Source organism: Lissotriton vulgaris, chromosome 1_1, assembly GCF_964263255.1.
Source record: "Lissotriton vulgaris chromosome 1_1, aLisVul1.2, whole genome shotgun sequence".
Classification (NCBI taxonomy): domain Eukaryota; kingdom Metazoa; phylum Chordata; class Amphibia; order Caudata; family Salamandridae; genus Lissotriton; species Lissotriton vulgaris.
In genome coordinates, this window is record NC_141685.1 from 466,667,715 (window position 1) to 466,678,914 (window position 11,200).

At 47.3% G+C, this 11,200-nt stretch overlaps 1 protein-coding gene across 1 annotated transcript; it reads right to left on the reverse strand.

The window, feature by feature from the left end:
* Positions 1–1,678: 1,678 nt before the first annotated feature.
* Positions 1,679–3,373, reverse strand: LOC147747357 (uncharacterized). The gene has a single exon (XM_086936235.1). The coding sequence runs from the start codon at positions 3,371–3,373 to the stop codon at positions 1,679–1,681; it is 1,695 nt and encodes a 564-aa protein (XP_086792361.1).
* Positions 3,374–11,200: the final 7,827 nt, after the last annotated feature.

The following is an 11,200-nucleotide window of genomic DNA, read 5'->3' on the forward strand; positions in this document are numbered from 1 at the left end:
GACATCATGACCCTCATTTCCAGCAGGATGGCTGTTAGAAGACCTGGACTGGACTCTATGAGGTACAGGATCGCATTGCATTGCTGCAGCACACTACCGCTCACTGCCAAGACTTAAATATAGAAGACAGTGAGTATTGGAGTGATACGGCGGGATTTTTGATCTCTTATCTGATTACTATAGATCTAGATCCCCACTCAGGTCGACTGAACCTTTGTTGCCTGTCATAGAGTAAAAAGCAATCCACTACCAGGTTAATCAGCTTAATAATTTGCACAACTCTGATGAACCACTTACCACGAATAAGATTTAAAGTTTTATTATAAAGCCAAAGATAACTGGAGATACAAACATCTCAATATAAGGTTCAAAAAGTATTCTGGCATCAATACAAACATGAATTCTCTAAATGCTCTTAAGCGACAGAAGAATATCACCAAGACTAATTCAAAGATCAGCAAGTTTGCAAGAATAGACACAAGTTGTAACTTGAGCGTCATTTACAAAAGGAGAAAAATTCAGATTAGACTGTCCCTACACTAGACTAAGTGACATCCCTACTTAGCAGGATCTTAACCTAAAAAGGTGTCAGCCGTGGTGACTTCCAAAGAAGTACACTCACTTTCCCTCAGTCTCTGTTGTAAATCTGTGCATCGCAGTCATGCTCTCTCTGCCTACCCATCCGCTCTCTAAGGTTCCTCAGGCCATCTGCTCTAACTCCACCCCAGGGTGCTGTCCCTAATACAAAATCACAATTACAGTTGAAACGCCCCTCAGAGACGCCCCTCACGTACACCTCTCACGTGGTGTCGGTTCTGGCTTTTTCCATACTGATACTCCTCTGGGCCTCTCGTTAGCGTTGACCTTGCTTCTCAGGCTCTTCTCGGCACGCCGGTACACCCCAGGAAATTCCTGAAGCCTCCTCCAGGCCTGTGCCTGTCTTCCAGAACAGAGCTCTATTCATCACTCTCTTGATTGGAACCCCCTCACACCTGCAAACAGACACCCATGAAGTAGGCCCCAAATTCCGGCCTCCAGCTTATCTCACAAGTCGTAAAACTTCGAACTTGGTCCACAATTTATGCTTAACAAGACTCGATTTTAACTAGCACATGCAGATCAAAGAAACGACTTTATCTTTCCAGGCCTACTAAATTACATGAAACGGCCTGTGCACTCTATGAACCTTTATTTCTCAACCTAAAACAGTATTCTAACTTATTACACTCTGATTATAGGAAACACTTCTATAAAACATAATTTCAATCTATGATCAATAATACTTTGAATAATAGTAATCCATCTTATGTGAAAATGTAAAGGCACGTTTTCGTTCTTAATGCACTGCCATGAGGCCTACACATTTCTACGTTTGGCAGCATTACATTCTCTTCTGCAACAGCCACATAACATGGAATCTAATAGCATTCTAACATTTCTAAACATTACTACATTAGCTTCACACTCTAATATATGCATTCTATATTAATTAAACACTCATGTGTATGCACTCTATATATTCGACACTCTTATGTTCCTTTAACTAAACTCGTGCAATGTGCTTGTAAATATGGTGCACTTCTACATTTTACTCAAATTGCGCTCTCGCAGTTCCCCCCTTTGATGACCTTTAGAGGTCATCACCATCACAACACCATCCCTGAAGGAATGAATTGAATCAAACAGAACTCGTTGCAATGCTCCCTCGCTTTATCATTTCTAGAGCCCTCAGACTCCTGTACTGGTTATCCTGCATCGCAGCTAACCTCTGCTCCTGCTCTCTCATGGATCTTTGCAATCTATTGGACCTATACCATTGGTACAGTCTCACTAATCCCCACAGTGTGATTACACAAACCACTATTATGATGATAGGTTTCAGTATGTACCAAATGAAGCTTTTCCCTAGATTGGCGAACCAACCTCCAACTTTACCCATTCCATGACCCACTTTTTCCCACACTGTCACTTTTGTCAGATCCTCAATTTCTTGATGTATTTCAGTAATATTCTGTATATACTTCTCAAGAGGTTTTGAATTGTCTGGAATGTAAGTGCAACATTCCTGGACCTTCAAAGCCTTACAGACTCCGCCCTCTTTGGCTAACAGAACGTCTAGAGCAAATCGGTTCTGGAGAACCATTGCCCTTATCGATTGCATCTCTCCCTCCACCAGCATTAAGGATCTAGCAGTACTGGCGGATAATCTATCTACAACTGTTGCCAATCTCCTGATCTTGACATCATTCAGTATTAACCCTAGAAGAGGGAACATAGCACCAAATACGTCTCCAACTACCTCGTCATTGCTTACATCCCTTCTCCCCCTGGCTTGCGTCCTTCCCTCTATGATTTCTAGGTCCTTAGCGTGGTATATTTTGGGGAAGACAATTGCTAAATAACATGATCCGTACCAATTATTCGGTAGTTTCACGTATGCATTTCTTCCACAGACAAAATATACATTCGGGATCACCTGCATTCCCTTCAAGAAATCTTTTGTATAGTATTCTATTTGGAAAGCATGTTCACAACTTACTTCTCCCACATACACATTCTCATAGTAGGTTTTACCCCTGTATATACATAGTTTCCCTCTTTGCACTCGATCTAAAGCTATTGGACCATTACTACCCTTCCTTTTGTGTGACTTTTCCTCCTCGGTCCAATCTGTTTTCCATTGGCCTGAAGCCTTTAGAATCTTCTGCCTCCTGTATCGATCATCCACCTGCCCTATAAACTTTTTCTCAATTTCTGATACCTTACAGGTCAGATTGTTTCTTCGGGCATATGAAGTATCTAACGTTTTCCAGGGAATGAAAAATTTCCTTAATCGATCCTCACTCTTGTAATAGTCCCATTTATTCATGTGCTTGTAAGCCGGGACTTCTGGTAAAACAGCGTAAAAATTTGAAAAATAATACTCAAAGCTATCGCGTCCATAAAATATACTAAGCAACAAACTACATGTAATGCCATAAGTCAATGGAAGATGATGATACCTAATACCTTCGTCTACAGAGGCTGGCAATTGCATACAGACGTAACAGTCCTTTGCCTCCATGGCATCAATGTATTCATACAGTAACTTAGCATAGGCATTTGACTTGAAGTTTCCCTGTGATTCATCTACGTGCAACCTACGAGCTTCTGCTGCTAGTAAAGCTTTATCCTTCACTGCATTGTCCCCCTTTTTACCAGCAGTAGTAGGTTTCGATGTTACTACAACCTTTGCTTCCTCTGTTGCTTTCACTTCATTTTCATGTCCCACTATATATGATACAGTAACTACTAAAACTATAAGGAAAATTACTCCCGCTAATAGTGTGCCTATTATGCATTTTGCTTTACGGTTCGGGTTGCCGGCCTCCATGATCTCAAGACAGTGTAGTTTTTTTTTTTTTTTTTTGAAAATTTCTTTTTATTCTTGCATCATGCGGATCATCAATAAAAGCATTACGCCATCACGGGGGAGCGTCAACATTCCGCACCCCCCGTATCATGCGCAACTTTTGGAACACATCAATACATGGCAGTTATCATGACATAATCAATTTGTGTTGTGTCTTTTCACCCCGAATTGGGGAATGTCAGTAAGGGAGATGTTTTGTGCCCCCCAAAATCCTGCTGTAGCGCCTGAAAGGACTTTAGTTCCCCCCTCGCTATGACATCCCCGATCGTAGAGATGCCAATGTCATCCCACTTTTTAAATCCCCGTAGTTTGTGCAGCTCGGCCAGCCAGCCACACGACCACAGGGGGGTTTGACGGGTGGGTCTTTCCTGCCATCCCATTTTTACCGTGGCTCTACGCCACGCTGTCAGGGTAATTCTAGTCGCCGGGAGAAGCTTACGTCCTCCCTTCCCTCCGTAAAGGAAATGGAGCACCGTCTTAGTGCCCCATTTGGATTTTTCCAGTGCATAAGTTGGGTGGTCTGCGGGAGCATGTAACCACTCATTAATGGGGGCCAGGTGTTCAGCCCAGTAGTATGCCTCCAAGTTAGGTAGCGAGATGCCCCCGCTGTACTGGTGGCGCTGCAGGGTCGTGAGTGCCACTCGGGGTTGTTTCCCCAGCCACAAGAAGGAGCGGAGGTCAGCGTGGATTTTCGGTATAGTTGGAGTAGGCAGAGGGTAATATTCGTTTTGGAGGGCATATAAAAACTTTGGCAAGAGGATCATTTTATACAGGGCGGCCCTGCCCAGGATGGTGAGTGGAAGCTGTCTCCACCTATCCATCTCCGTCTTCGCTGCCACCAGAACCCTGTCTATGTTATCTGTATATGATCGACGTGCATCTCGGGTGATAAAGACCCCCAGATACCGGAAGCCTTCTGTGGTGTGTAGGAGGTGTTCGGGCAGGCACTCCCCCCTAGGGGCCCCTTGCGGGTCATACATGACCGATTTGTGCCAGTTAATGGTATGTCCAGCTACTGCCCCGAAGTCCCCCAATTCCTTAAATAGCGCAGGGATAGTCCTAGCCGGATCCGTGATATACAACAGAACGTCGTCAGCGTAAAGGGAGATCTTCTCCTGTTCCGCGGCCGACTCCCCCCAGTGAAACCCCACCACATCCCGGTTATGCCGAATGCGGATCGCCAGGATCTCAATTGTGAGGGTGAAAAGGAGCGGGGAGAGCGGGCACCCCTGTCGTGTCCCCCGCTCTATCGCAAACTCCCTGGAGAGCCTTCCATTGACCCGCACCTTCGCCCTGGGGTTCGAATATAGCAGCTTCACCCAGCCTAAAAACTTGGGCCCTATCCCAAAGCGTTCAAGGGTGCCCATCAGGAAGGGCCAATGCACCGCGTCGAACGCTTTCTCTGCGTCCAAGGAGAGGAACCAGTGTGGCTCACCCCTGTCGCAAACTTCCTGGAGCCAATTGTGAGTACGCCGTAGGTTGAGTTTGGTGGCCCTGTCCGGGAGAAACCCAGATTGGTCTGGGTGCACTAGACCTGTAATGACCTGTCGCAAGCGTCGCGCCAAAATGGTGGCCAATAGTTTGGTCTCGATATTAAGGAGAGAGATCGGACGATAGGAGGAACACTCCTCCCTGGGTTTATTCTCCTTGTAAATCGGGACTATGGTGGCTAGAGTCAGATCTGGCGGGAGGCGCCCGGCGTCAAACGCCTCGACAAACAATCCCTTCAGGTGGCAGGAGAGGAGGTCCCCCGTCCGTTTGAAAAACTCCGCCGGGAAACCGTTTGGGCCCGGCGCCTTCCCGGGCTTCAATAGCGCTAACGCCTCCGTGATTTCGTCGAGGGATAGGTCGGCTTCCAGGGCCTCGCTGTCTTCGGGGGTCAACTGTGGGACCTCCATATCACCCAGGAACGCCTGCACTACCTCCGCGTCCCCGAGGTCCCTAGCCCTATAAAAGTCTTCGAAGTAGGCCGCAAAGGCCTCCCCTATGGAGTCATCCGTGGACGCCCGCGCGCCCCCGGGGAGTCCGATCCCGTCCACCCACCTGGCCGCCCTCTCCCGCCTACTCAGCCAGGCCATAAGTTTCCCTGATTTGTCGCCCACATCGTAGAGACGGTGGAGGGTGGCCAGTGCCTGCGTGCGTGCCTCATTCGTGGTTAATTCCTTGTAAAGTTTTTGAGCATCTAGCAGTTTCCTAAGGTCTACCTCCCTCTTTGACCTGTGGTATTCGGCCTCCAGAGTCAGTATGGTCGCCTCTTCAGTTGCTATAGCCTCATTACGTTTCCTCCTAGCCTCACCCACCCTGGATTGGAATCGATCCCTCAGGACTGTTTTCATGGCCTCCCACAGTGTAACCCTAGACTGTACCGAGCCCTCATTCTCAGCCACAAACACTCGAATATCTGCTCTGATACCACCCAGAATCTCAGGAGTCTGTATGTCCCATGCCGACATATGCCAGTGAGGCCGTCCTCTCCCCCCCCCCCTCGTCCTATGTGTGCGAACAGTGGGGAGTGATCTGATATGCCCCTCGCCCTATACTCGGCCTGGTCCTCCAGTGATAGTTCCTGCCTCGAGGTGAAGATATAATCCAATCTTGAAAAGACCCTGAGTGCCCCGGAGAAAAAAGAATATTCGGCCTGCGCGGGGTGGAGCCACCTCCAAACATCAGTGAGGCCGAGTGTGTTCATCTGGCGAGCAAGCGCCGTGTCTGCTGTTACTGTGTGGGAGCTGCTAGACCTATCTCGTGCCGTGCACATCACATCATTGAAATCCTCCCCTATGATTTGCACCGTGTCGGCCGTGTCCAGTAGTATGTTGGTGACCTCCTGCATTGTGCGTGCCTGAAGTTTGGGTGGGGCATAAACCGACAGCAGCGTATACCCGCGTCTCCTCCAGGTCCCCTGCACCCCTGCAAATGTTCCCTGTGGATCTAACCATGTGTGCGTTACAGTGAAAGGGGTCGTTTTTCTAATGAGTATGGCCGTGCCCCGTGAGCCTATGGTGTACCCCGCATGTGCTAGAACTACGTATTGGCCTCGTGCCAGGAAAGCGCATCTGTTCCCTCTCAAATGTGTTTCCTGAAGGAAGATAATGTCTGGCGCTGCGCGTTTAATGTAGGCCGTGACCAGGCCCCTCTTAATTTTGGAACCCAGGCCGTTCACGTTCCAAGTGTAGTTTTATTTTTATCTTTCAACACAAAGTCTCTTCTCTTTGTTCCTTCAACAGTCTTCTTTGCTTATTCAGTCTTTTCGAACTACACCTGGAAGCTGACAATCCTTTTTGCAAAATCAGTCCTTTGAACTATAGCAACAGACAACCCTAGCCCTTCTCCGTCCACTATATGGAAGAGTCCCTAAATTTCTTCTTCTTCCACTTGGCGCTAGGTTATCTTCTCAATCTTGTTTATTTACAAAGTCTTTTAGGTGTCTACAATCACCCGTGTTCCAGCAGCTCTAATCACGTATTCTAACAGTTCTAATCATTCTCCTATTTGCGACCCCTACCACTTGGATGGTTTCCCCCGACATTGGCAGGTCCGGAACCACTGCTGATCTCAAAGTTGATCGAGCGGCCCCAGTATCTAACAAGAATGTCGTAGGACATACTGCCACTTCGGCCTCCACAAACGGTCCCCTTTGGTCCACTTCTAGAACTGCCCCGAGGGTACAGTCCTCCTCTCTACTCACTCGCTGTCCAGTTAGTGGATCAACGTAGTAACACTCTTCTCCTCCTACTAAAAGAGGCATCTGTCTATAGGTCTTTCCTCCTATCACAATCTTTGGTGGTTGAGGGAACTGGGCTCGAGGAGCCAAGGTCCACCCTTTGATCACCTTACCCTTGGGTACTGTCACCCCCTTTACTGGAATGGTCTGAACTTCTTCCTCCTCTACTTCCAGTTCTCCGTTCTCAGGATTATAAGGACACTCGCGTTTCCAATGTCCCACCTGGTGACACTGGTGACACTTTGTCGTCCTTTTCAAGGTAGCCAAATCTACTCTAGGTCTCGATTTTCCTCGTTGTCCCTATTCTGATTATTTGGTCTCCTTCCCATTGTCCCTGTTCCCTGTTGCTGCTGTCCACCCTTTCCAGCCGACTGCATATGAACCATCATCAACTTCTCTTTAAGTTTCTTTGCTTTGGAATCTATTCCATCACTGCAATACCTTGCGTATCTCAAAATTTCATCTAATGGTTTGTTTTGCCAGCAAATTAAATGTTGCTGAATCATCAAACAAATATCAGGTCTCAATCCCTAAACGAATTTCGATATGAACTGTTATATGTCTTTGGGATCCATTACATCTAGTCCACTGTATTGTTTGAACGTTTTCAGCAATCGCTCATAAAATTCATGGACTGTCTCCTTGGGTTCCTGTCTAGTTCGGTCTATTTTCACCCAATCTATATCCTGCGGTGGCACCTTCTCCTTCAGCCATGTCATTACCCTTTCATATTTTTCCATTACTCTTTCTGATGGTCCATTAGTATGAGCATTTCTTTCTGGTTCTGCTGTGGGCCATTCAACACTAACTTTGCATGCTGTCCACAAGTCTCCTGGGACCACAATATCAAATAAGGTGTTCAGATCAATCCACAGTACTTTAGAGATTTTCACAAACCTCTCTACCTGTTTGTTCCACTCCACTGGATTTTCTCTTAACTTAGAAAATGAATTGGTAAATGCAGCCAAATCTCCCCTACTCTAGGGCACATGTACATAACTCCCATTCGCTATTTCTCGCAAAGGGTATGCCTCCATCCGCAGTGGCCCTCCTTCCGGGGACATCACAATCGTGCTCCGCCTGACAGTCCCTTTCTTGGACCACCTTTCTTCCCACTTATCTAAATCTCTCCATGTCCTTATTCCTGTGATCAGTTCCCTTATGTGTGTTTTTAGCCCAATTGTCTCATCAAGGTCCTGATCTGAATAATGCAATCTATGGTTACCCTGTAATGCCTTTGTTCTCGACAAGTCTACCATATACTTGTCTGCCAGTTCAGATAATTTCTCGTGAATGGCTCTCGCCTTCCGAGTAATATCCTTTGCTATAAACAGCACCTCATCTTGCTCGTACATGTCAATCCTTTCCAAAGGCAACGTACCATCTATTATCTCGTCCAGATCAGATTTTAAACTGGTTACATCAAGCCTTTTTGCCTTTATCTCAGCTTTCAGTATGTTGTCTCTAGAGAGCCCATTGACATCTCTCCCATCTCAGCACTGAGCCCTACGCCTGGGCTCAGGCGAGTTATGGGGAGTCCTCCCATGTTCCCATCTTTCCAGGTCCCATGCAGTTCCATCCCCTCTTGGTGTGTGGTGAAACAATGCTCTATTCCCCACAGTCCCACACTTCCCATTCTGCTGGGTTTCTCTAAATGCATGACAAGACTCTCCATTATTCCCCATGCTTTCGCAATTCCCCTGCTGTCTAGTATCACTCAGCACATGATAGGACCCTTCGCAGCTCCCCATGTTCCCGCGATCCCAATGTTGTCTACTATCGCCAGGTGCATGGTGAGTGCACTTAAAGCTATCCCTGTATTCTTGCGTCCTTCCGTCTCCCTCACTGTGAATGAGACGAGACGCCCTTCCACACTCTGTACTTCTATCTTCTTGCTCCTGTCTACTTCCGCTATGGAAATGACGTGTAGCTCCTCTACTCTCCAGACTTTTGCCATCACACTCCTGACCGCTTTCGCTAGCCCCACAGTGAGACAATGTCCCATCGCCTCGACTTCCCCATTCAGCTTCCGCTCCTGGCCTGCTACTCTGTGTTCCAGTGGCAGCATCCCACTCCCTCAAATCAGCCCTCAACTCCTTAAAGGATTTCGGCCGTGGTCCTCTCAGATCCATCGGTCCTCTCTGACCCGCTCGATCTATTATGGGATCCACTGCTGAATTTAATGGGGTGCTCCGATCGCTTGGTCCTGGCATTGGTCATATTGTTCCTTCTTTCCATTTCTGCTCTTTCTCTGTCTAGTCGTACCTGTTCCTCCTCTCGTACTTTCTCTGAGTCATACATCGATACTATAGGGCCTATGGTAACGGGTACTTGAAGAGCATCTGGCAATTGATAGGACTTAGCACGCTCTGTTTCTGGCACCTTTTGTACCACGAACCTTCCGACTACTCTCTGTACTGGACTGGGTTGAGGTGTTTCCTCACCTTTGGTGGGTTCCCAATCTGTTATAGGGAGTGGTCTATACTCCCCTATGCCAACCCTATCTTCCCTTGGGAGCTCGGCACCTTCCATCTCTCTATTGTACGGAGGCGGTCTATCTATCAACAACCTATTTATCAGGCTATCCTCTGTCTCGCTCTCATCATCCTCCTCTGGTGTTCTTTTGTCTCCTGTAACTTCTACCACTGGGTACAATTTATCTACTTCATTAGTCTGCACTCTCCATTTCTTGGCTTCCGCATCCCACTTGGCGTCTTGCACTGCTCTTACCGATTGTCTCACCCTTTCCTTGACGCCTGTTCTGATTCCTGTCGTGCGCCGCTCTAATCCACGCATTGAGAGCTTCAAACTGTGTTGGTCTAGGCAAAGGTCTCAATGAAGACATAACTGCTTTTAGCTGGTGCAACACTTCTAATCTAAACGTTCCGTATTTCGGAAAAGTCAGTTCCTCGTTCCCTTCTGTAATCTTACTCCAAGTACTAAGCCACAGTATAGTATGCAACCCAACATTCGTAGCCATATAATGAGCTGGTGTACCCTCTGGCGGGGCCTCTTCCCCGTAATAAGATTCTCTCCTTTCTCTATTAAAGATCGCTCTCAGGCATTTAAAACACTTCATGATCAACTTCTACAATTTTTCCCTATTTCCCTGCGTTCTTTTACTTCCTGATGACAATCCACTAATCCCAGCGCGGTTCTTGCTAACCGGCCTATCCCAGCGCGGTTTCACACCAACCGGCCTATCACAGCACGGCTCGCGTCAACCAGCCTATCACAGCGCGGCTTCACACCAACCGGCCTATCCCAGCGCGGCTCTCTCTGACGTCACTCGTCTCCCTTTCGCAGCAGTTCCCCTCCTTTCTCAGCTCGTCTCCTGGTCATGCATGCGTCCCATTCATACTCTGAAAAATGATTACTTCCGACCAAGCGATCACTTTTCTTGACTGTACGTCCACAGTCTAACTGTAATTGTCACCTTAACTGACGAAATGTCTTTCCGCAAACGTCAAGACAATCGCCTTAACTGATAGGTTACTTACACACGGTAACTTCCAACCAGCGTTCGTTACCCATACACTCACTCTTGCGTTCCCCCTATCTCGGTCCTGCGGGCGATCAATGGTACCTCATGACCCCCTTTACAATGGTCGACAATTACTCTGGATGTCTGATACACTCGAACCACTTAAGCTCTTCTCTGAACTTAAGATTTTTACCAGGTTGCGCGCGCTCACAACCCTGCCTCAATCACACTACAGGCATTCAACTCCGCATGACATTACAACACAAATACAACACAAAACACCGCAATCTGACAACGCATGACCCTTATTATACTCACTCTCGACCGACTCTGCTGCTTTTCTCTCGCACCGTCAGCACCTTCTTCAGCAGGTGATTCTTCTGTTGTTCATCTCTCGATCTCTAGGGGACTCGTGGTAATCTTAACCTAGTCTAGATCACCTTTCTCCAGAAGGCAACCATCCTACACTGCTACCAACTGATACGGCGGGATTTTTGATCTCTTATCTGATTACTATAGATCTAGATCCCCACTCAGGTCGACTGAACCTTTGTTGCCTGTCATAGAGTAAAAAGCAATC

Coding starts and splice junctions, on each gene's coding strand:
- LOC147747357 (XM_086936235.1), bottom strand. CDS start 3,373: ATGGAGGCCGGCAACCCGAACCGTAAAGCAAAATGCATAATAGGCACA.